Raw genomic sequence first — 27,291 nt, forward strand, 5'->3', positions numbered from 1 at the left:
ATCACTTCATTGAAATGATTTGAAACTGATCCACGCTAAATCTGTCCGTGCGACTCTGATTTCGCGCAATCTACTTGTCAGCACTGGAAAAATACTAGTCAGCACTGGAAATCTGTTACGTTATCACAGCTGATTTAGACACTACAAAGGGAAAAAAATGTAAACAAACACATTTTTTTTAGAGCAATGAATCTAATTTCACCTGAAAATCGACCAAAAAAATGAAAAAATGCATCCATTATTTCTATTATATGGAAAATATTAAAAAAAGACGGCTTTTATTTCAAAATACTATATGACAATCTTTTCTTTTGATAAATATTAAGCGATGTGAATTCTTGAATGACAATAACAGCTGTTTTTTAATCTTTCTAACGGCAGTGAGAACACTGTTGGGTTATGAAATGCTTAAATGTAATCTAATCTTTGAAATTTTCGGTCTGAACATAGTATAAGAAACATACGATGGTTCTAATAATTTTGTTTAAGTATAGAAATATGCTTTTGTAAAACATTTGCTTTCGCAAACATACAGACAAATGTGCAAACGACATAATATATGTATGTATAACTGTTTCGCATTTTGCAAAAATTATTTTTAATTTTTTGCTTTTTAACATCGTAAACTATACTAATAAATATTTTTCTTACTAATAGAAAATAAATGTATCACAGCAATATACATATACATAATATTGCTGTGATAAATTTAATTTCTATTAGTAAGAAAAATATTAATTTGTGTAGTATACGATGTTAAAAGCAAAAAATTAAAAATTTATTCTGTCCAGATTCGAACCTGGGACCTGTGTTAGCATCTTGACCTTCCAAGCGCTTACCATCAACACCACCATTGACAATTAGGTTGCGCTGACTTAAGTATGATTTGGTTTTGAATGCAAGAAACATACGATGGTTCTAATAATTTTGTTTAAGTATAGAAATATACATACTTTGTAGAACATTTGATTTCGCAATAAATTTATCACATCAATATACATATACATATACATAATTATGCATAATATGTATATACATATGCATAATATGTATATACATATACATAACATTGCTGTGATGCCCTGAGAAGTATAGTCTTAATAAATTTATTTTTAATTTTTTGCTAACTAATAGAAATTAAATTTATCACAGCAATATTATGTATATGTTTATGTATATTTCTGTGATAAATTTATTTTCTATTGGTAAGAAAAAAATATTTATTAGTATAGATTTCCAAAAGCACAGAAATGATTCTGTGAATTTATTCATTAAAATCGCCACTCAGAAGTCGTTTTATCCCTTGTAAGCGAGCGATTTTCTTAAATCTCACGCTCCCAGATAAAACGATATACCTCGTCCTCGTGGGTCAATTTCAAAAACCACAGAAATGATTCTGTGTGATTCTGAAAGGCCAACGCAGAGTATTTCCATTAAACGTCACACAAAATAGTTGAGAATTCGCAGAAAGGCAAACGAAAGAAAAAGAACTATAACTTCAATGACGCACACATGTGAATATGTCACCAACCAAAAATTGAAACATTGTTCTACAAAAACAACAACAGCATAAGCATGACAACATTGTGTTGTGTTGTTGTGTCGGCCGAGCTGTGCCGAAAGAAACGAACAAACGATCGCCGATTGTCACCGCTTCGCTTGCTGCTCGCACATCTTCGCAGACAAGGTTGCGTTACATTCATATGGATGGAGCGAGGTTGCGCAACTTTGCATTACTTTTATATGGAAGGTTGCGCAACCAGAATCTATCGCAACCTTTTCCGGCGTCGAATAAGAAGTATAACTTCAAAAATTCTCTCAGTGTACTTCTGATAATAATAAGTACGCGTGAAATCTTTAAGATAAAAGTTTTTTTTTTGTTATATACGCAATCTATCAAATAACGAACGCGTATTTTGTTTTTCTTATTCCCGGTGCTTATGTATTTAGCTACCAGTTTGTTCTTGTTTTTTATTTTATTTAATGTTTCGTACTCGTTAGCAAATACTTGCGTATACGAGCGATAATGCAAAAAGGAGAAAAAGGTTGATGACCTTTGTATATAAGTTTGCACAATATGTGCGTGTTTATGTGCATACGTAAGATGCAAAAAATTTATTTTTTTGTTTTGTTTGCAATCCTGCTTGCTTGTGCTTTAACAAGAACAAGGGGTATTGCTGGACAGGTGCCGATTTGGTCTTTGAATATAAGTTTGTGTGTGTGAACACTTGAAACTGGCAATACTTATGTATTTGCTTTTCCTTTCTACCAACTCTTAAAATTTTTTGTTTTATTTTGACCGTAATTAATTTTTTTATTTTTTTTTTTAATGACGAATTTTAAAATTTTTAATAAAGTAAAATTTCGAATTTACCGCTTTATTTTTTCGGAATTTTGTAAAATTTGTAAATTTTTAATTTAATTTTGTACCCTATGTACGTTGTATATACCGGCATAGGCAATTGTATGCCGTATGTATGTATGTATATAATATTTGCCGTACGGATAACGCGGGAATAGAAATTCGGTGAAGTGCAGGTATGCACTTTTGGTTAATACGTAAAATTTAATTTTCGTTATGCTGTTTATACATACATGTGGGTGTATGTCGCATTAATTTTGTCTTTCACTTTGCTTCGGTATGTAAGGTATGTACATACATATAAAAGTGGTGACTATTGGCATATATGTATGATTGGTTTTGTTATTTTTCTTTTCTCTTTTTGAATTTCGCAATTGCCTTAGCTTACTTTTTGCGCAATCCTGCTTATACTGTTAAGGGGTATTGCCGGAAAATGTTGTGAAGTGAATACTTGAAATTTTTTTTTTTTAAATTTTTAATGTTGTGTGTTTAGATACACAAATGTAAGCATAAGTAGGCCTTTTATCAGATATGTATATGCCAGTATATATACAATTATATATATATATATATGTATATATATATATATTATACCATATACTGTTCATACATATTTTTGGATGTACATATGTAATGTACCAAACTGTTTTCGGTTTCCCGGAAACAACCGTAAGTTCGGACAGTTTGGTAGCAACCGTTCTATTAAAATTTACAGGATCGTATACAGTTTTTATAGGGATCAACTGTAACTTTCAACATGCATATATACAAATAAGTTCAAATAATTTAAAATAATAAATGGAGTTGATACACTCGATTTGTGCCGCTTCAAGGGACTTTGAGGGCTTTATATGCGGTTAAAAAGAGGGCGGGGGGCTAGTATATGCCACTGCGTTCAATATGCTTCCTGTCCGTTTCCTTTCCTTTTTGGTGCTTGTTTCGTGGTTGTGGATTTTCCTCTCGTTGCTTGGCTTTCCTCCGGTTGTTTTTATTTTTAATTAAATTCTTTTTTTTAATTTTTTGTTTTAAGTTTATTAATGTTTAATTTTCACAAAGATTTTGTTTTATTCATGTATTGAGCTTCGCGCCCGTGTGGATGTTTTTGTTTTGATAAATAATATTTCGCGCCCGATTTTCCGTATTTTTTTTTTGGGTTATTGGTTTTAAACACTGTATTTTATGTACATGTATTTATACGTTGCTTTTTTTTATATAACTGCACACACGGAGTTACGTTTTTTGTTATTATTGTATTTTCTTTTTTTTTCGATATTGTTACCACAACACGGAACCGCTTCGTGTCCGTTTTTCAAACTGCTTTTTATTTATTGTATATGTATACTGCAATTATTTTATTATCTATATATATTTTTTGAAATTTTTGGTTTATATATATGTATGTGTATGTATATGTGCATGCACCACTTTTTCTTTTTATAATTTATTTTTTCCTTGAAATTTTATTTTATTTTTTATCTCATTTAGCCAGTGATATTTATTTTTTCTTTACTAGTATTTAATAGTGTTTTTGCAGATAGTGGCATACCATCAGCACCTACTTTGCGCAATGTTTTTAGAAGATCTTCTAAAGCGATTTGCGATATGTTGTTTCTGATAGCCCACGATTTGATTTCATTGCATGTATTTATTTCGTCATTATTTTCTGAAACGACATTAAACCCTATAGAGGTGGACGCTTTGGGCTCAGAATCAGTACCTACATCGCTAGAAATGCTCAAAGTATCACTAGCATCACTTCCATAATTTCCTACCACTAAACATACCACTGAAGGATCGGGTTCCCTATTGCTTACAAGAGAAATCCTTTCAAAAAACGCACTAGAACATACACTTCCACTTTCACTTTCCCCTTTCAAATATTTTTGTATAACTTTTATGTTGGACTGGAAAGTCCTTGTTTCTTTAGAAAGACAATTATCAAAATGTCTTCTTTTCATTTCACTTATTTTTTATTGTTTCAAAATATATTCCACTTGGAAATATATATTAACTTTAATTTTATTTCACTTGCACTTGTTTTCTTCGGCTGATATACATACAGTGTATGTATGCATGTATGTCTACACTGTGTGTATATCAGCTATTTCAGTTTTGCACGAAGAAAATAATCTGAATCGTCTCTTCCTTACTTGCGGATAGGTATACAATAATTTCTGAAGTCTATGCATTTGTGTTAGTTAGAAATTTGCTATTGTTTAGTTTCTATCATTCAATTCTTGTAGGGGTGTTTATGTTCTTTGTTTCATATTCAAGAATATGAAGAGACATAAGTATACACATGTATTTATGTATGCATGTCCATGATGATATTCTATATGATATGATGATATGATTCTCTGATATTCCATAGGAAATATGTTCCATTATGTAGAACTTTTATTTATTATTTTTCAAATTATTTTATGTTCATTAATCTTATTAATCTTCACGATTCATGTTAGCTTTCAGCCAGAGAATTCCTTTCATACGCAATGTACGAATGTAAAGAATTTCGTTTTGCCGCCAATTTTTGCCTTAAACCAAGAAATCGCTTGTATGTATGCCTTTGCGTTTTGCCGTTGGCATTTCCATATTGACATGTGAAAGTAATTATGTAATTCATTGTTTCGTTTTGGCCCAATTTTGTATATTAAGACAAGTGTCAATAATTGCGCCAAAATCAAATAAATATTTACATATTAATAGTCTAAGAGCCAGTGAATGGCAGAGTGCATGTAAGTTAATGGTTGCCACCAGATGATTAACAACACGCTGGATTGAATGGTGAAGTTGAACTCAAATTTCTTTATTAAACACAGTTCTTTTATACAGAATATGCTTATTTACTATAAACTTACATATGTACGAATTCTTACTTACTAGTACTTATTTCTATACACTCTATAATGATAAGTAAGCAATAATTATAGCGAAACAGCAAACCTCAGTTTGGTCAAGAAACGGCTTACATTACGGCGGCGCGACTTCCGCTCTGGTTTAGTGCCGACGAAATGTGCTGTTGTTGTAATTTTTGGAAATTAACTTTATTGAGCAATGATATTGTATATTTACAGAATATTGCTGAATTGAGTAATATCAGTATATTTTGCTGGCTACGGCAACTTTGTTGTTGTACATTTTGTTAGCTATGCTAGCTGTGATAACTTGTATTTTACCAAAGATGATATTTTGTTTGGTGACCCTTCTATACAGACCTTACATGAAATGGGGAACAGCTAAGCCCAGCGAAGGTAGCTATGACGTCACCCAAGTAAGACAGGTACGTAAATCAGAAAAAGTTCGCAAGTATTTTAACAAAGCTGGCGTTTGGTCACAGCAAATATTATGGTAAATATAACCAGAAAAATAAATAGCAGACGATTTTTTCGGTTGTAACCTCGTGGAGGACGTTTTTGAAATTTTGAAAAAAAAAAATTTTCGAAAGTATTTTAACAAATCTGATTTTTATATGTAATGTTATCTTATATATAAAAATGAATCGCAAAATGTGTTGGTAAGCGCATAACTCAAAAACGCCAGGACCAATTTTGCAAATTCTTTTTTTAAAATGTTCGTTGAGGCTCAAGGATGGTGTTTACGGCAAGAAAGATTCGAATAATTGCCGGAAAACCCCTAAAAACCGACCTTTTTTTTATTTTTCCCATACAAACGAATGAATGTTTGTTTATTAGTAACGCTAAGGGAACGACTGAACCAATCTTGATGAAATTTTCAGAGAATGTTCTGTGTGTATCGCAGAAGGTTTAGAAATAAAAAAAAACTGTATGCTTTTCGTGAGGAAAGGTCGGAAAATTGGACAATTCCAAAAAGTTAATTTTTTCCATACAATTTTTTTCAAATTTTTTTGTTTTGTTTTTAATTATTTGAATCGTTCAAATTTGTCGTTTGCTTCAAAAATTTTTTAAAATTATTCAGTGAAAATGGTATTTATGTTGCACACAAAGTGATCAATTACAGATTGTAATATCGGTCGGTGTTCTTTTTGGCATCAACATACTTACATTAGCAGGCAAGGCATTTGACCGAGTACTCTCAAGATGCGATGACATACGTCCGGTATTAGGGATCGCGGTCAATCAGCAAGCGATCGTCACGATGTCACAGCAAGACTGCTGTTAGATGCTAGATGTACTCTGTTGAGTGGCAAAAGAGAGGTCTGCCGCACGCACACATTCCTTTTTGGATGGTGGTTACACCAGATCAAATTGATAAAATCATTCAGTCATGCGGAAATTCCTGATGCAAAGAAAGATCCAGTGTTATACGAAGTGATGAAACCCATTATGGTTCATGGGCCTTGCGGACACCACAATCCCACTTCGGTTCGTATGTCTGACAATAAATGCACGAAACAGTATCCACGTGCTTTTCTTTCGGAAACACAAACTGGAAATTAAAGACATCCACTCTATCGGCGTTGCTCACCAGACGACAATGGCAGAACATTCAGCATTCAATTCAGAATAGTGAATATCGAAGTTGGAAACACATGGATCGTACTATATTCACCATTATTGTCAAATTTCACATTCAAAGCTCATATCAATGTTGAGTATTGCAGTTTGGTGTAATTAATAAAATACGTTTGTAAGTAGATCACCAAAGGAAGCAACATGGCGGTTATTGGTCTTGAGCGATGCGGTTGATACTAGAACTGCACTAAAGCGCTATCTAGGATATTTACTTTTGCAATTCATGAACGTTTGAACCCAGGGAATACAGTACAGTCAATGGAAACACCGCCAGCAACAAAATTAACATTTACGAGTTTTTGCTCAACTTTCGTCAGTGATCCGTTTGCGAGGACATTCGGAAATACCATGATATTATACATGGAATGCATCGTCGAAGAAATAGTTACGCAGAAAGCAAGGCCATTCAGTAGATAGACATACTGGTGCGTTCTCAACTAATTAACACAATCCACCCGAAAAAATGCTTCTACCTTCGGTTGCTATTGATTAATGTACGCGGTTCAACTTTATTTGAGTCATTGCTTACTGTGATGGTTTGATGTGTGCAAGTTATGGAGAAGTAAGCCAGCAGTTACAATTGCTGGAACACGTTAATCACTGGAATGAAAATGAAGTTCGCATACTTTTCGATATAACCATCGACATTGCCAAAGACAATTTACATCGTCTTCGCTAAAAATTGGAAATGGTACAATTTCGGTTGATACTTCCGGTGGTTCGATATCAATTCTATCTGCCTCTTATCAATTCACGAAAGATGAACTCATCACGAATGTTCGGACATTGGCCAAAATATAGTAATTATAATTCCCTAAGTGCACGCGAAATGTTAGCTGCCAAAATTACCGATGTTGTTGACTTAAACTGGAAAATTCAGAGTCAAATTTCAGGAGACTTGCGCTCATACAAATCGATCGATCGTCTTGACAATGAAGACGACGCCCTGAATTATCCAGTGGAATTTGTAAATTATTTGGAGAGGCTTGGTATGCCGTCGCATCATTTGCGTCTCAAAGTTGGATCTGTCGTTATGATGTTTCGCAATCTACAAGCGCCGAAACTGTGTAATGGAACTTGACTGGTTGTGACGCACCTATCGAATACAAGGGGGTAGAATGCTTGATTCTACGAATTCCTTTGAGTTCTATCGATTTGCCATTTCAGTTCAAACGGATTCCGTTTTCAGTAAAAATTGCATTTGAGATGACAATCATCAGGGCACAAGGATAGTCGCTAGAAATGTGTGGCACAAATTTGAAACTGCTATATTTTTCACACGGCCAAATATACGTGGCGTGCTCACGATTTGAAAAACTATCTTCTCTATACAGTTACGTATCGGAACAGAAACCAAAAAATGTTGTTTATCAAGCTTCGTTACATTGAAAAAAAAAGAAATCATAAATTTAACTTTCTTTTCATTTCAAAACACATAATTTCACGCAGGAAAACGGCTGCGGGGTCAGCTAGTATTTTATATAGGCGTGAAAGTTTACACCGCTATGATGTGCCTACTGGAAAAGATCAAAAATGTATTTACCGTTAGTTTCGTTCGTTTTTTAAGAAATAACTTTGATACAAACAGTGGTAAATTTCAAACTTTTATTTTTTTATTCTTGGTCTGTGAAATCGACCAGTGTGGAGCGATTCGAAAAGGTGGTCTCAATACTAAACTGCGAGTAGTTTTTGTTGTGGAGGTAAAGTAGTTTATGGTATATAGTATTAAGTGAATATATACTTTAAATGACAACTACCTCTTACAACCCTGTAAACCATTTCTGTACTCTCTTTTTTTTTAAACTTTCATACATTGTAAAGACATATTTATCCGTACTAAATAAAGTCAATCGTTATTTAACTTAAACGAAAACTTCGATGAAACTCTCTGAGTGGAAAAATGCTGATCAGAAGACGTCAGTGGAAATTACTTTGGCGATAGTGCCATCAGAGATAGGGCTGGTTTCGGAGTGCACGCGTTATCGCGTATGTGAGAAGACGAGAAAGTTTTAGAGCACCTCAACGGGTTCTTCGAAGCAGCAGCGAACCTAAAAGAAATAGGCGTCGTAATTGGCACGAACTCGTGCCAATCTTGTTGGACGAGACATTTAGATGTGCAGTTGAAACGCGAGACGAACTGGCGAAGCCGGACGTCCTTCGTATAAAAATTCTCGACGAACACGAATCGCTAAAGTCGAAAGAGGACAAAGTGGAAGACTATAATTTGCTTTACATAAAGAAAAGGCAAAGCCTTTTCGTTCAATTCAAAGCAAATAAAGAAGTGCTATCGGTGCGGTGAACCGGGGCATTTCACGAGAATCCATAATGACAAACCAGAGAATGTAAAGTATAGAGAAGGTGCAGGTTCGACAGCGAACATTTTGTAAGATTGCGACACAGAATTTCACCACACGCTACAGAATTCAAGCTGTGAAATGTTAACATTTTTAACAGCTCTCTCACTTACTCAAAAAGAATATGAAGAGAAATAAATATATGTATTTTCGGCATATACATATGTCAAAGCAGAGAACATTGAAGAAAAATAAGTTCTTTCATATTCCGCTTTTAACAGCGAAAAATGCGTACAAAACACACCTCTCACATAGAAAACATAAAGACATTTTTGTGTTCTCTGTCTCACATACTCAAGAATATGAAGAGACATAAATATATGTATGCATGAATATGAAGACATATGTAAACATATGCATGCATTGAATATGAATATGAAGACATAAACATATGCATGCTGCTCCTTATGATCTCCCAACTTTGTTATATTTTCAGCTTCAATTTTTCAACTTGGGAATCGCAATGTATGCAAATAAGTATGTATGTGTATGCTTTTGCGTTTTGCGGTCGGCAATTGAATATTGACTTGTACACATAATTATGATGAGTACAATTTTGTATGAAGAAAAATGATTTCTTAGATATTCCATAGGAAATATGAATGTTCCATTTTGTATGGAAATATGTATGTAGACTTTTTTATTTTTGATTTATTATTTTTCAAATTATTTCATGTTAATTTGATCTTATTTTATAATAAGTCATTTTAAATATACATACATACATATGTATAAAAGATTAACCTAAACATGATGATTGATATTTTCATGATCCATACGCAATGTACAAATGTAAGCAATTTCGTTTTGCCGTCGGCATTTCAATTTCTTATGCTTCAATTTTTGCTTTCATCCACGCTTGTATGTATGTGCAATATATGCCTTTGCGTTTTGCCGTCAGCATGTCCATATTGGCATGCAAAAGTAATTATGTATTTCATTGTTTCGTTTTGGCCCAATTTTGTATATTAAGACAAGTAAGTGTCAATAATTGCGCCAAAATCAAATAAATATTTACATATCACATACCAGGGAACCAGAAATCTTCTTCTTACATGTTCTTTGTATATGTCATATGCAAATAAGTATTGTACACACAAATGAAAGTAACCAATGGTTGCTAACCATCCTTCTTTCCCCTACTTATATGTATATTGGCCCAATTGACAAGTGCCGATAATTGCGCCAAAATAAAATACATATATTATGTATTCTTATGTAAATATGTTTTAAACTTTATATAAAATTGAAGTGCCAATAATTGCGCCAATTTTCATAAAGTTGGTGATTTTGCGCGGATAAGTCGTGTTTTGTGCGGTGAGATCATAATTTTTAAAAAAAATAATTTAAAATAGTGCGGAAAAATGCCGAAAGTTCGTAAGTGTCGCGTGCGCGGATGTGAAAGTACCAACGGTGGGGTACTACGTTTATTTAGTTTCCCAAGTGAATGGGAGCTGGCTGAAAAGTGGAAGGAGAACCTAAAAATTTCTCCCATTGACTACTTTCCAGCCAGCAACTCATTCATTTGTGAGAAACATTTTGAAAAAGAGGCAATTGGCCCAAAAAAACTCAAAACGAATGCTGTGCCGACATTATATCTGGGTAAGTGCAATTCAGTTTTTATATTGTGGGTGTTTGTTAAGTGCGTGTGTGTGTTTTGCCAATTTGGTTGCGGGTGCACAAACAAGTGCGTGTGTGTGTTTTGCCAATTTGGTTGCGGGTGCACAAACAAGTGCGTGTGTGTGTTTTGCCAATTTGGTTGCGGGTGCACAAACAAGTGCGTGTGTGTGTTTTGCCAATTTGGTTGCGGGTGCACATACAAGTGCGTGTGTGTGTTTTAATATGCTAATATGTTTGCGGAGGATGGAGTCATATGTAGAAGTTGGAGGATGGAGTCATATGTAGAAGTTCACGCAAGTGAGGAAAGTTCTCTGATCGCCATTCACTTGGGAGTGGCCAGAAACGATTCTTTTACATATGACTCAAGCAGCTCACGACTTCCGGTCTTTGACCAAGTACCCTCTGGGTAGCCTAAGAACATCCGTTTGAAGGCGAGCTAACGTGAGAAGGCGAAATATCCCCTACATAGGGTTGTGCGCTGGGTTTGGGACCCGCCACGTAAAAAAAAAAAACCCAGCGAATAGCAACAACCAGCCTCGGATGAGAGACCCCCCTTTTGATGACGACCATGGAAAACGAAATAAGGACTACGAATTGAGGGCATGCACCTGGAATGTCCGGTCCCTTAATTGGGAAGGTGCCGCTGCCCAGCTGGTTGATGTCCTCGTGAAAATAAAGGCTGACATCACCGCCGTCCAAGAAATGCGATGGACGGGACAAGGACAAAGACGAGTAGGTCCTTGTGGCATTTACTACAGTGGCCATATAAAGGAGCGCAAGTTTGGTGTTGGATTCGTGGTGGGAGAGAGACTCCGTCGCCGAGTACTATCATTCACTCCGGTGAATGAACGTCTAGCCACAATCCGCATCAAAGCGAGGTTCTTCAACATATCGCTGATTTGCGCCCACGCCCCGACGGAAGAGAAGGACGATGGGACCAAAGATGACTTTTATGAGCGCTTGGAGCTCGCTTATGAGAGCTGCCCCCGCCACGATGTCAAAATCGTGCTTGGCGACTTCAACGCCAGGGTGGGCAAAGAAGGTATCTTTGGCACTACGGTCGGTAAATTCAGCCTCCACGAGGAAACATCCCCAAATGGGTTGAGGCTGATCGACTTTGCCGGGGCCCGAAATATGGTTATCTGTAGTACTAGATTCCAGCATAAGAAGATTCATCAAGCTACCTGGCTGTCTCCGGATCGAAAAACTACCAACCAGATCGATCATGTTGTGATAGACGGAAGACACGTCTCCAGTGTTTTAGATGTGCGTGCGCTCCGAGGTCCTAACATCGACTCGGACCACTATCTTGTTGCAGCTAAGATTCGCACCCGCCTCTGTGCAGCAAAAAACGCACGCCAACAAACACAAGGAAGGTTCGACGTCGAGAAGCTGCAATCACAACAGACAGCCGAGCGATTTTCTACTCGGCTTGCACTCCTGCTCTCTGAGAGCACTCGTCAACAACTCGGTATAAGGGAACGGTGGGACGGCATTTCAAACTCCTTACGTACAGCTGCAACCGAAACCATTGGTTTTCGGAAGGTGCAAAAGAACAGCTGGTACGACGAGGAGTGCCGTGTCGCAGCGGAGAGAAAACAGGCTGCCTACCTCGCAACGTTACGATCGACCACAACACGTGCGGGATGGGATAGATACCGAGAGTTGAAGAGGGAAGCGAGACGCATTTGTAGACAGAAAAAGAAAGAGGCCGAAATGCGTGAGTACGAAGAGCTTGATAAGCTGGCCGACAGGGGTAATGCTCGAAAATTCTACCAAAAGATGCGGCGGCTTACAGAAGGTTTCAAGACCGGAGCATACTCATGTAGAACCCCCCAAGGTGATCTAGTCACCGATGCCCAGAGCATACTTAAATTATGGAGGGAACACTTCTCCAGCCTGCTGAATGGCAGTGAACACACAACGCCAGGAGAAGACGAACCCGATTCCCCAATCGATGACGATGGAAAAGACGTTCCATTGCCCGACCAAGAAGAAGTTCGAATAGCAATTACCCGCCTGAAGAACAACAAAGCGGCGGGGGCGGATGGATTGCCAGCCGAGCTATTCAAACACGGCGGCGAAGAACTGATAAGGAGCATGCATCAGCTTCTTTGTAAAATATGGGCGGACGAAAGCATGCCCAACGATTGGAATTTAAGTGTGCTATGCCCAATCCATAAAAAAGGAGACCCCACCATCTGCGCCAACTACCGTGGGATTAGCCTCCTTAATATCGCGTATAAGGTTCTATCGAGCGTATTGTGTGAAAGATTAAAGCCCACCGTCAACAAACTGATTGGACCTTATCAGTGTGGCTTCAGACCTGGTAAATCAACAACCGACCAGATATTCACCATGCGCCAAATCTTGGAAAAGACCCGTGAAAGGAGAATCGACACACATCACCTCTTCGTCGATTTTAAAGCTGCTTTCGACAGTACGAAAAGGAGCTGCCTTTATGCCACAATGTCTGAATTTGGTATCCCCGCAAAACTAATACGGCTGTGTAAACTGACATTGAGCGGGACCAAAAGCTCCGTCAGGATCGGGAAGGACCTCTCCGAGCCGTTCGATACCAAACGAGGTTTCAGACAAGGCGACTCCCTATCGTGCGATTTCTTCAATCTGCTGCTGGAGAAAATAGTTCGAGCTGCAGAACTTAATCGAGCAGGTACAATCTTTTATAAGAGTGTACAGCTGCTGGCGTATGCCGATGATATTGATATCATCGGTCTCAACACCCGCGCCGTTAGTTCTGCTTTCTCCAGACTGAACAAGGAAGCAACGCAAATGGGTCTGGCAGTGAACGAGGGCAAGACGAAATATCTCCTGTCATCAAACAAACAGTCGTCGTACTCGCGACTTGGCACTCACGTCACTGTTGACAGTCATAACTTTGAAGTTGTAGATAATTTCGTCTATCTTGGAACCAGCGTAAACACCACCAACAATGTCAGCTTTGAAATCCAACGCAGGATAACTCTTGCCAACAGGTGCTACTTCGGACTGAGTAGGCAATTGAGAAGCAAAGTCCTCTCTCGACAGACAAAAACCAAACTCTATAAGTCACTCATAATTCCCGTCCTGCTATATGGTGCAGAGGCCTGGACGATGTCAACAACAGATGAGTCGACGTTGCGAGTTTTCGAGAGAAAAGTTCTGCGAAAGATTTATGGTCCTTTGCGCGTTGGCCACGGCGAATATCGCATTCGATGGAACGATGAGCTGTACGAGATATACGGCGACATTGACATAGTTCAGCGAATTAAAAGACAGCGGCTACGCTGGCTAGGTCATGTTGTCCGAATGGACGAAAACACTCCAGCTCTGAAAGTATTCGACGCTGTACCCGTCGGGGGAAGCAGAGGAAGAGGAACCCCTTCACTCCGTTGGAAGGACCAAGTGGAGAAGGACCTGGCTTCGCTTGGAATATCCAATTGGCGCCACGTAGCGAAGAGAAGAAACGATTGGCGCGCTGTTGTTGACTCGGCTATAATCGCGTAAGCGGTGTCTACGCCAGTAAAGAAGAAGAAGAATATGTTTGCGGGTGCACATATAAGAAAAGAAGTTATCCATGCAGATGTTTCTACCACTACCTCGGTACGGAGCGATTCTACGTTGTTATTTTGTTTTCTTTAAATTGTCACCGATTATTAATATTTCAATTTTAATTTAATTGCCTGTGGGTGCATATACTATTTAATTTAGTATTTATTATATATACATATTTTATATTTATATTTATATTTATATTTATATTTATATTTATATTTATATTTATATTTATTTAAAATTTTTTTAGATGAGGCCCCAACCCAATTATTTCAACCGGTGCGCCCGTACAAAAGTTGCTGCGTTAGCAACTGTGCCGGTGGAGCAAAACTTTTTGCGTTTCCTAAAACGGAAGTTGCTAGGAATAATTGGGTGAAGGCCTGCAATCTACAGTTACCAATTAAAAAAAATTTATATATATGTGAAAGACATTTTCACAGTAAAGATATCTCGTCAAAGCGGATTTTAAATGAAGCTGTTCCTGTGCTGAATTTAAAAATTGAAGCTGACGAAATTAGTCAGCAATCACCACAGTGGGTTTTGCCGCCGATTGTACAAAAATATGAAGTTTTAAAAACGGATTGTACACCACCTAATGATATGTCATTTGAGGAGATGGGAAATCCAAATGACATATCATTTGAAGAATTTGAGAAATATTCCCGCCTTCATGAGATACAAATGAAGTGCGAAGACAGTGAGAACATCACTGTTCGCGACCACGAGCATTACGCTCGCGTAGCTAGGGGTTTTCAGAGAAATTCTTTGAGGCAAATGAAAAAGATTAAAGAGCTGAAAAGGAAAGTTTTCCTGTTGACAAAGAAATGTCAAGCTCTGGAGAAAAACATCATACTAACAGGCGATGCAAATGAACATGCGATAACATTCGCAAAGATGATTTTGAAGAAAACAAACTCCTACGATGAAAAGGAGAAAGCAATGGCTTTAAATATTAATTATATGTCGACTAAAACCTATGATTTTATGCGCGACGACTTGGGGTTCGCATTGCCCCACAAAAAGACACTTTTGCGTTGGCGTCCGATCCGGTATGTCTGCCCCGGTATCGACGAGAAAGTCTTGAACAATTTAAAGAAAATTGTTCAAGACTTTAAACCAGAAGAACGCATTTGCCAACTAATTTTCGACGAAGTCTCAATCAGAAAAGATCTGACGTACAACAAAGTACGAGATGTGATTGATGGCTTCGTCGATAATGGAGAAGGTCACCGGGAAAGCGTGATCGGCAATAAGTGCTGTTTTTTTATGTTGAAAGGCATAGTCGCGAAATGGAAATATGTAATTTCCTACTATGTGGCTAAAGATGGCGTAAGCAGCGAAAGATTGCAAAATTTGCTCCAGAGCAATTTAAACGCCTCCGAAGAAATCGGACTTCAAATTAAAACCATTATATGCGATCAGGGTCCCCAAAATGCCAAATTGAGGCAACTGTTGGGAGCATCGCCGGAAAAACCTTATTTTTTCCACAAGCAAAAGAAAATTTATTTTATGTTCGACTATTGCCATTTAATAAAATGCATGCGCAATATGATCTTAAAGTATGATGTTGAAACACAAGATGGGCTGACAACTTTTAAAGTTGTCCGCAAAATATATGCCATAGACCAGGCGAACGTTAATTTTAAAATGTGCCCAAAATTAACCTATTCGCATGTGTACCCCACAAATTTAGAAAAGATGTCGGTGTCTAGAGCGACAAAAATTTTCAGCAACTCGGTCGCCGCGGCAATTGATATGTCAATAAAAGAAAATTTGTTGGGCTCCGATGAGCACTTAAAAAAATGCGCTAAACCAACCCAACTGCTGGTGAAGAGAATGAATGATCTTTTCGACGAATTGGATTGCAAGACGCTTTGCAATCCAAATCCTCTAAGACGACTTCATCCTCCATACATATTACCATTATGTACCATATATACCATATCTTCAGACATACTTGCAGAATTGACGTACCGTTTAAATTGTCACAACTCCGACGCTTACTAGCATAACCTCTTATAACAGAAGCTACAAAATTAGAAACATTTAGTGGTATCGAGTATTCACCTTGTATGAATCGTTTCCTAGTTATGTCATCTGGTAATCCAGATTTATTTATGTTTAGATGAAACAGTATTTTGATATTTAAGTTTATGAAGTTATAAAAAAATATATGTATCAATAAAAACTCGAAACATATTTTCGTTAATATCAATTAGGTGAATGTTGTTATAATAGGTATTATATCGATTTATAAACAAACCATTTTCCACATTCATTATTTATTATACAGTTGTAAATCTAATTTTGTTCTTTTATTTTTCATAATATATCTATTTCCACGCAGAAGTTACCGAAATAGAAGTAATCACAGTAGGTACAGTCCACGACAAAAAGATAGCACATTTGATTTTTTTATTTTTTTAATTTTAATGAAACATAAATACTTTTTTTATTATATATCTTATTTTTACAATAAAAGGTAGCAACAAAAAAGAAACCAATGTTAAAAAACTCTTATTTGTATTCAGCATAAAACAAAACCACTTCTTGTAGTGCGACAAAATTATAGCACATTTATAAATATAAACACAAAATTAAATAAGTAGGCAAAATTTTTAGATATTGAGCAGTGTTTAATAGTGTGTGTATCCTCCTTGGTTTTTTAAAACTTCAGTGAGACGATTGTGAATTGACTTAAATAATTTTTTAATGTATTTTTTCGGAATCGAATCCCATTTTGACACAATAGCATTTTTCAGTTGCTCAACGCTAGTGTATTGTTTTCAATAATATTAAGGTCAGGTGAACGTGCATGCCACTCTAAAATTTTGACATTTTTCTCCTCAAAGAAAGACTTGACTACTCTTGCAGTATGCACAGCCGCATTATCTTGATGAAATATAATGCGACACTCTGTTAATTGTTGTCCCCGATTCACTACTTCATTACCAATCAAAGCGAGATAATTTTGGCTGTTCATTTTTACGGAACAAATTTTATTTCAGTTTTCCCACGATAGCCCATTCCAGCCCAAATCATAACACCTCCAAATAATTTTCAGGATATTTTAATAAATTCATAACCGCTTTACGACTTCTATTTAAAAATTTCGCGATTTCTGCTATTTTTTTATCCTCTGCTCGAAGATTAAGAGCAATTTTTACCTCTGTGTCATTGAGCCTTTTTCCTCTACCCATTTTTGTAGAAATTTTGTTTATTAATTGTTGTTTTTCAAAATAAATATCGCGATTCTATTTAGAAAATTATACGATAATTTTTCAAAACACTAGCTGATGCTTTATTGGCGGTTAAACAGCAACAAAACATAATTATGCCAATTTGTGCTATCATTTTGACGCGTCATAAACAGTTATTTTCTTTTGTAGTTGTTGCATTGTTTAAACTAATGTACCGTTATGTGCACAAAACCAAGCGGACTGTTGTGACTACAGTTATTACAGATACTACAATGAAAAACAAACTCTTTGCACATGTTTTGAAGAGAAAATTTTGAAAAAGTTTAATTGTGCTATCTTTTTGTCGCGGACTGTACATTCTCGTATAATCACACTATCAATATATGTACATATATTGTCGTCTGCCAGAGTATTATAACCGGAGAAAACGTCTGCCGCTTGAAAAATAAACTAATCATACTATTACAAACTAGCTGACCCCGCAGCCGTTTTCATCTACGCCACTGTGTGATTTCTTTTAAAACGTTCTTCGTTGTTTTTGTTACACAACGTTTTCAAATATAATACGCAGTATTCACCGCTTAAGCCTAGAATGATGGTGGTGCACCTGCATGTTTCATCATGCACCTGGCCATCTCAACAAGAGCTCTGTTTTTACGTTCAGCCATAACGTTTTGCTGCAGAGTATAGTATACGGTACATTAAGTCGACGTTTGATTCCGCACGAAATATTTCGCACCGCCAAGGGATTCACAGCTCATTGATTCCCACACGTAACTATGCACAACCTCTAGCATATTGCCAACTCTGTTTCCTTATGATCTAGGAAAAGGTGCGCCCACTTGCTTTTCACTTGCAAAAATTTCTCAACTGGAGAGTTTTTCAGTTTGTTTAAATTTTAGTCCATATACCAAATCGTTTGCCTTAGATTTCAAATCGCGTTCGTTAACGTGGGTCATGCCACAAATCAATATTATTTTGGATATTTGCCTAATTTGCGAAATTTTTCAAAGTTTTTAAATAATACAAATTTCCAATTCGTTCGGCTTCCAATATCACTTGTCAGTAATTTTAGCAACCGGCAAAAAATTTGTATGCAAATCAGCGACATGTAAAACGTTTTCTAAGTCCAAGTAAATTTTTTTCCGCTTGTACTTGTTCAGCGTTTACAAAAATGTTTTTATTCGCACTCATGAGATGTGCTGCTACTATCCAAACACCATCTCATATTTCCTATAAGGCGGTAAAGCTTTTTCTACTGTGCATAAAACCAGTGTTGCTTTTTCGCTTGTTTCTTCACTTACGCTCGTATTTTGCTCTTATTGTTTGTCCAGAGAATGTAAAGTATAGAGAAGGTGCAAATCGAATTCTGTATGATGGTTCGATTGCGCGGCTAACAGAGCTTATAGGATTGTGACACGGAATTTCACCATTCTCGCTGCTATTTAGCAGAAATGAGCATGTCTCTGGCAGAATTATATGTAAAACGACTAAATTCATGCGAAATGAGCATGTTTCTGGCAGAATTGTATGTAAAGCGACTAAATTCATGCGAGAATGAGTAAAGAGAAATGATATGAAGAAAAATATGCAAAGTCACACAGAGAATGTAAAAAAGCATTCTCTGAGTCACATATGCATGCATATTTTGTATTAAATGAACCATTGTCACATATGCGTGATTTTCACATATGCATGAACCATTTTTTTCCGAAAAATGGTAAAAATTTTATTTTTTTTTTTAAATCGGGAAAAATTATTTTAATTTTATTTCTCTTTATTTTTATTTTTTAATTTTTAAATAAATTAATGTTTATATCGACTATTACGAAGTGAAGATGTATCAAATGAACTTCATTTCTTTAAAGAAAATTGATGATCTTCATGAAATATGCATATTCGCATTATTTCGTTATCATTTCAATATTTGCACCAGTAGAATTTCTATGGCATATATATACATATGTACATATATTATTTCTTTCTCACATTTGTCTTCTTTGTTTACGAACACATTTTTTTGGCATCTATGTTGTCATGGGCAACCAGGGCAAAAAATAAAAAATAAAGTAATGGCCGCCGATTGTCACCGCTTTCCTTGCCGCTGTGACAGCTTCGCCAACAAACGTGCGTAAATATGTATGTACGTATGATCGTGAATACATATCGACGCAGATTTTTGCGAGAAGCACCAGAAAGTGGTGCAAATTATGATTTTTAGCTTTTGCCGAAAAGACACTTGTTGGCAAAGGCATGCTCGGGGAGATGTTCGGCATCTGTTTTTATGAATGAAGCGAGATCGCTTGGGCAATTTGCGCCTGCGTTTATGAATGAAAATTGTTTTTGTTGTAAGAATTACTACATTTGTTCTTCGCCAATTTGGCTGCCATATTGACTTGTGAAGATCAATTTTTTGTGGTGACATATTCATATGTATGTGTACGCATATGTATGTAGGTCAATGCACGCACTTGCAAGAAGTATGTTGGTAAGTGATGAAAATATGAGCAAATTTTGTAGAGCATTTGCTTTCGCAAACATACAGACAAATGTGCAAACGAAATAATATATGTATGGTTGCTTAGCATTTTGCTTCTACGCCGGTCAAATTTCCATACAAAAATCGCCTGAAATGTGTGAGAAAATAAAATGGACAACTATGGCAAATATTTTTTAAAAAATTTATTGATAATTAAATTTAAATGAAAATACATGTAAATTTACTTAAATTTGTTTAAATTTATTAAAAAATTTATTGAAAATTACTTAAATTTATTCAAACTGCAAAGAAAAATAAAAAGAAAATTCATTTTATTAGAAATATACATATAAAAAATTATTAAGAAAATATATTTTTAGTAAAACACGATTTTCAGAATTTGTCTACCTACAACCACAAATTCTCACACAACCTAATCAATAAAGATTAGGTCTTTTTCACCAGCTTTTTTCAAAGCTTGGCTCACGTGTACATACTACTAACTACATTAATAAATACTAAAACTAACTAGCAATAACTAATACTAAAACTACTACTACGAACTATTTACAACTTAATTCTACCCTGAAAGAAAAAAAAAGAACAATATTAGTTTAGGAAGAATCTGAAATGAGAAGAATGAAATGTTTTTTAATTATTTAACTAATGTACACTAAAATACTTGTATAGTTCTTTTACCTTTTATAACACGGAAATCGCTAGAAAAATTGAATGTGGCCTACAATCTACGTTACCAATTTCTTTAATTTTTGCTGTTTATTAAAATACCTCGCCCTCACTTCATTTTTATGAATCTGTTCCTGTTGGTGTGCCAGCCATTTCGCGTTTTTGAACAGTAAAACTGTTATCAAGAAGTCTAAAAATTTATGCCTATGTTCGAGGCAATCTCCAGCCTCGCTGTACCACTCTGGGTATTTCTGATTCGTAATTGCAGTAATCTGGGCTAAAATCATAGATTTTAAACCCACTCTGCAAGAATTTGCTATAAAGAGCTCTTTATAGCAGCTCATTTGTAGGCGGCTTATGTCGAAGACTCTATCATTGGGATTAACCAGCCTTAGGTCATTCGCGCTTTTATAATTTTTCGACCTTATAAGGGCTTCCGATGAGTCTTCCAAAGAGCTTTCCGTATTCCGCATTAAAATGGCACATTTGTCGCACTTCAATCTACATAAAACCTTCTGGTATATCGCATATCCAGTATAATAGCGACGAACCTGTATCTCGGCTGGTTTTTCATTCTGATCAAATTGCTCATCTGGAACATTTATTTGTTCCAAGGCAAGTTGCTCAGACGGTTTCAAATTTTCTTTCAGGTCGTCTTCCTGGCCAATATTCCAGTCAAGGTTTATATCGTCGTCTTCTTCGCAATTGCTGCCTGATTGCGAGAAGTTGCGTCGCAATATATGCATGGACACTAGCCTTGCTACAATATATTGGATCTCGTGTGCTGACGGATGATTATTACATCCTAAATTTGCTCTTATTTTATAAAAAAAGTTTTCCAAGGCATCTTGGTTCATCCTCCCTAAGAGTATAAATGATATATTCGAATATTCTTCGAATATATCGCCGCTCAATGCAATCATTGCATTTATTGTTAAAACAAACGAATCTAGGCACAATATTTGGCTGTTGGGCGTTTTTATATTTTTTATATATTCGATGTGATCTTTTAATCTATTAATTTTCTCAATACAACCTCTTTGTATTGGTCGTCTTAGAGGATTTGGATTGCAAAGCGTCTTGCAATCCAATTCGTCGAAAAGATCATTCATTCTCTTCACCAGCAGTTGGGTTGGTTTAGCGCATTTTTTTAAGTGCTCATCGGAGCCCAACAAATTTTCTTTTATTGACATATCAATTGCCGCGGCGACCGAGTTGCTGAAAATTTGTGTCGCTCTAGACACCGACATCTTTTCTAAATTTGTGGGGTACACATGCGAATAGGTTAATTTTGGGCACATTTTAAAATTAACGTTCGCCTGGTCTATGGCATATATTTTGCGGACAACTTTAAAAGTTGTCAGCCCATCTTGTGTTTCAACATCATACTTTAAGATCATATTGCGCATGCATTTTATTAAATGGCAATAGTCGAACATAAAATAAATTTTCTTTTGCTTGTGGAAAAAATAAGGTTTTTCCGGCGATGCTCCCAACAGTTGCCTCAATTTGGCATTTTGGGGACCCTGATCGCATATAATGGTTTTAATTTGAAGTCCGATTTCTTCGGAGGCGTTTAAATTGCTCTGGAGCAAATTTTGCAATCTTTCGCTGCTTACGCCATCTTTAGCCACATAGTAGGAAATTACATATTTCCATTCAACAAAGTACGAGATGTGATTGATGGCTTCGTCGATAATGGAGAAGGTCACCGGGAAAGCGTGATCGGCAATAAGTGCTGTTTTTTTATGTTGAAAGGCATAGTCGCGAAATGGAAATATGTAATTTCCTACTATGTGGCTAAAGATGGCGTAAGCAGCGAAAGATTGCAAAATTTGCTCCAGAGCAATTTAAACGCCTCCGAAGAAATCGGACTTCAAATTAAAACCATTATATGCGATCAGGGTCCCCAAAATGCCAAATTGAGGCAACTGTTGGGAGCATCGCCGGAAAAACCTTATTTTTTCCACAAGCAAAAGAAAATTTATTTTATGTTCGACTATTGCCATTTAATAAAATGCATGCGCAATATGATCTTAAAGTATGATGTTGAAACACAAGATGGGCTGACAACTTTTAAAGTTGTCCGCAAAATATATGCCATAGACCAGGCGAACGTTAATTTTAAAATGTGCCCAAAATTAACCTATTCGCATGTGTACCCCACAAATTTAGAAAAGATGTCGGTGTCTAGAGCGACACAAATTTTCAGCAACTCGGTCGCCGCGGCAATTGATATGTCAATAAAAGAAAATTTGTTGGGCTCCGATGAGCACTTAAAAAAATGCGCTAAACCAACCCAACTGCTGGTGAAGAGAATGAATGATCTTTTCGACGAATTGGATTGCAAGACGCTTTGCAATCCAAATCCTCTAAGACGACCAATACAAAGAGGTTGTATTGAGAAAATTAATAGATTAAAAAATCACATCGAATATATAAAAAATATAAAAACGCCCAACAGCCAAATATTGTGCCTAGATTCGTTTGTTTTAACAATAAATGCAATGATTGCATTGAGCGGCGATATATTCGAAGAATATTCGAATATATCATTTATACTCTTAGGGAGGATGAACCAAGATGCCTTGGAAAACTTTTTTTATAAAATAAGAGCAAATTTAGGATGTAATAATCATCCGTCAGCACACGAGATCCAATATATTGTAGCAAGGCTAGTGTCCATGCATATATTGCGACGCAACTTCTCGCAATCAGGCAGCAATTGCGAAGAAGACGACGATATAAACCTTGACTGGAATATTGGCCAGGAAGACGACCTGAAAGAAAATTTGAAACCGTCTGAGCAACTTGCCTTGGAACAAATAAATGTTCCAGATGAGCAATTTGATCAGAATGAAAAACCAGCCGAGATACAGGTTCGTCGCTATTATACTGGATATGCGATATACCAGAAGGTTTTATGTAGATTGAAGTGCGACAAATGTGCCATTTTAATGCGGAATACGGAAATCTCTTTGGAAGACTCATCGGAAGCCCTTATTAGGTCCAAAAATTACAAAAGCGCGAATGACCTAAGGCTGGTTAATCCCGATGATAGAGTCTTCGACATAAGCCGCCTACAAATGAGCTGCTATAAAGAGCTCTTTATAGCAAATTCTTGCAGAGTGGGTATAAAATCTATGATTTTAGCCCAGATTACTGCAATTACGAATCAGAAATACCCAGAGTGGTATAGCGAGGCTGGAGATTGCCTCGAACATAGGCATCAGTTTTTAGACTTTTTGATAACAGTTTTACTGTTCAAAAACGCGAAATGGCTGGTGCACCAACAGGAACAGATTCATAAAAATGAAGAGAGGGCGAGGTATTTTAATAAACAGCAAAAATTAAAGAAATTGGTAACGTAGATTGTAGGCCACATTCAATTTTTCTAGCGATTTCCGTGTTATAAAAGGTAAAAGAACTATACAAGTATTTTAGTGTACATTAGTTAAATAATTAAAAAACATTTCATTCTTCTCATTTCAGATTCTTCCTAAACTAATATTGTTCTTTTTTTTTCTTTCAGGGTAGAATTAAGTTGTAAATAGTTCGTAGTAGTAGTTTTAGTATTAGTTATTGCTAGTTAGTTTTAGTATTTATTAATGTAGTTAGTAGTATGTACACGTGAGCCAAGCTTTGAAAAAAGCTGGTGAAAAAGACCTAATCTTTATTGATTAGGTTGTGTGAGAATTTGTGGTTGTAGGTAGACAAATTCTGAAAATCGTGTTTTACTAAAAATATATTTTCTTAATAATTTTTTATATGTATATTTCTAATAAAATGAATTTTCTTTTTATTTTTCTTTGCAGTTTGAATAAATTTAAGTAATTTTCAATAAATTTTTTAATAAATTTAAACAAATTTAAGTAAATTTACATGTATTTTCATTTAAATTTAATTATCAATAAATTTTTTAAAAAATATTTGCCATAGTTGTCCATTTTATTTTCTCACACATTTCAGGCGATTTTTGTATGGAAATTTGACCGGCGTAGAAGCAAAATGCTAAGCAACCATACATATATTATTTCGTTTGCACATTTGTCTGTATGTTTGCGAAAGCAAATGCTCTACAAAATTTGCTCATATTTTCATCACTTACCAACATACTTCTTGCAAGTGCGTGCATTGACCTACATACATATGCGTACACATACATATGAATATGTCACCACAAAAAATTGATCTTCACAAGTCAATATGGCAGCCAAATTGGCGAAGAACAAATGTAGTAATTCTTACAACAAAAACAATTTTCATTCATAAACGCAGGCGCAAATTGCCCAAGCGATCTCGCTTCATTCATAAAAACAGATGCCGAACATCTCCCCGAGCATGCCTTTGCCAACAAGTGTCTTTTCGGCAAAAGCTAAAAATCATAATTTGCACCACTTTCTGGTGCTTCTCGCAAAAATCTGCGTCGATATGTATTCACGATCATACGTACATACATATTTACGCACGTTTGTTGGCGAAGCTGTCACAGCGGCAAGGAAAGCGGTGACAATCGGCGGCCATTACTTTATTTTTTATTTTTTGCCCTGGTTGCCCATGACAACATAGATGCCAAAAAAATGTGTTCGTAAACAAAGAAGACAAATATGAGAAAGAAATAATATATGTACATATGTATATATATGCCATAGAAATTCTACTGGTGCAAATATGGAAATGATAACGAAATAATGCGAATATGCATATTTCATGAAGATCATCAATTTTCTTTAAAGAAATGAAGTTCATTTGATACATCTTCACTTCGTAATAGTCGATATAAACATTAATTTATTTAAAAATTAAAAAATAAAAATAAAGAGAAATAAAATTAAAATAATTTTTCCCGATTAAAAAAAAAAATTAAAATTTTTACCATTTTTCGGAAAAAAATGGTTCATGCATATGTGAAAATCACGCATATGTGACAATGGTTCATTTAATACAAAATATGCATGCATATGTGACTCAGAGAATGCTTTTTTACATTCTCTGTGTGACTTTGCATATTTTTCTTCATATCATTTCTCTTTACTCATTCTCGCATGAATTTAGTCGCTTTACATATAATTCTGCCAGAAACATGCTCATTTCGCATGAATTTAGTCGTTTTACATATAATTCTGCCAGAGACATGCTCATTTCTGCTAAATAGCAGCGGGAATGGTGAAATTCCGTGTCACAATCCTATAAGCTCTGTTAGCCGCGCAATCGAACCATCATACAGAATTCGATTTGCACCTTCTCTATACTTTACATTCTCTGGACATACAATAAGAGCAAAATACGAGCGTAAGTGAAGAAACAAGCGAAAAAGCAACACTGGTTTTATGCACAGTAGAAAAAGCTTTACCGCCTTATAGGAAATATGAGATGGTGTTTGGATAGTAGCAGCACATCTCATGAGTGCGAATAAAAACATTTTTGTAAACGCTGAACAAGTACAAGCGGAAAAAAATTTACTTGGACTTAGAAAACGTTTTACATGTCGCTGATTTGCATACAAATTTTTTGCCGGTTGCTAAAATTACTGACAAGTGATATTGGAAGCCGAACGAATTGGAAATTTGTATTATTTAAAAACTTTGAAAAATTTCGCAAATTAGGCAAATATCCAAAATAATATTGATTTGTGGCATGACCCACGTTAACGAACGCGATTTGAAATCTAAGGCAAACGATTTGGTATATGGACTAAAATTTAAACAAACTGAAAAACTCTCCAGTTGAGAAATTTTTGCAAGTGAAAAGCAAGTGGGCGCACCTTTTCCTAGATCATAAGGAAACAGAGTTGGCAATATGCTAGAGGTTGTGCATAGTTACGTGTGGGAATCAATGAGCTGTGAATCCCTTGGCGGTGCGAAATATTTCGTGCGGAATCAAACGTCGACTTAATGTACCGTATACTATACTCTGCAGCAAAACGTTATGGCTGAACGTAAAAACAGAGCTCTTGTTGAGATGGCCAGGTGCATGATGAAACATGCAGGTGCACCACCATCATTCTAGGCTTAAGCGGTGAATACTGCGTATTATATTTGAAAACGTTGTGTAACAAAAACAACGAAGAACGTTTTAAAAGAAATCACACAGTGGCGTAGATGAAAACGGCTGCGGGGTCAGCTAGTTTGTAATAGTATGATTAGTTTATTTTTCAAGCGGCAGACGTTTTCTCCGGTTATAATACTCTGGCAGACGACAATATATGTACATATATTGATAGTGTGATTATACGAGAATGTACAGTCCGCGACAAAAAGATAGCACAATTAAACTTTTTCAAAATTTTCTCTTCAAAACATGTGCAAAGAGTTTGTTTTTCATTGTAGTATCTGTAATAACTGTAGTCACAACAGTCCGCTTGGTTTTGTGCACATAACGGTACATTAGTTTAAACAATGCAACAACTACAAAAGAAAATAACTGTTTATGACGCGTCAAAATGATAGCACAAATTGGCATAATTATGTTTTGTTGCTGTTTAACCGCCAATAAAGCATCAGCTAGTGTTTTGAAAAATTATCGTATAATTTTCTAAATA

General features: G+C 35.9%; 1 protein-coding gene and 1 pseudogene across 1 annotated transcript; both read right to left on the bottom strand.

Annotated features, from left to right (window-relative positions):
• Window positions 1-1,279: 1,279 nt before the first annotated feature.
• Window positions 1,280-1,409, bottom strand: LOC125775924 (small nucleolar RNA U3; annotated as a pseudogene).
• An 18,047-nt stretch (window positions 1,410-19,456) lies between these two features.
• On the bottom strand, window positions 19,457-22,377 carry LOC125780375 (uncharacterized). Its single transcript, XM_049462673.1, has 2 exons — window positions 20,763-22,377; window positions 19,457-20,688 (listed from the first exon to the last, which is right to left on the bottom strand). Exon 1 carries the CDS (start codon window positions 22,187-22,189, stop codon window positions 20,810-20,812), a length of 1,380 nt encoding a protein of 459 aa, XP_049318630.1. The 5' UTR covers window positions 22,190-22,377; the 3' UTR covers window positions 19,457-20,688; window positions 20,763-20,809.
• Window positions 22,378-27,291: the final 4,914 nt, after the last annotated feature.

Source organism: Bactrocera dorsalis, chromosome 1, assembly GCF_023373825.1.
Source record: "Bactrocera dorsalis isolate Fly_Bdor chromosome 1, ASM2337382v1, whole genome shotgun sequence".
Lineage (NCBI taxonomy): Eukaryota > Metazoa > Arthropoda > Insecta > Diptera > Tephritidae > Bactrocera > Bactrocera dorsalis.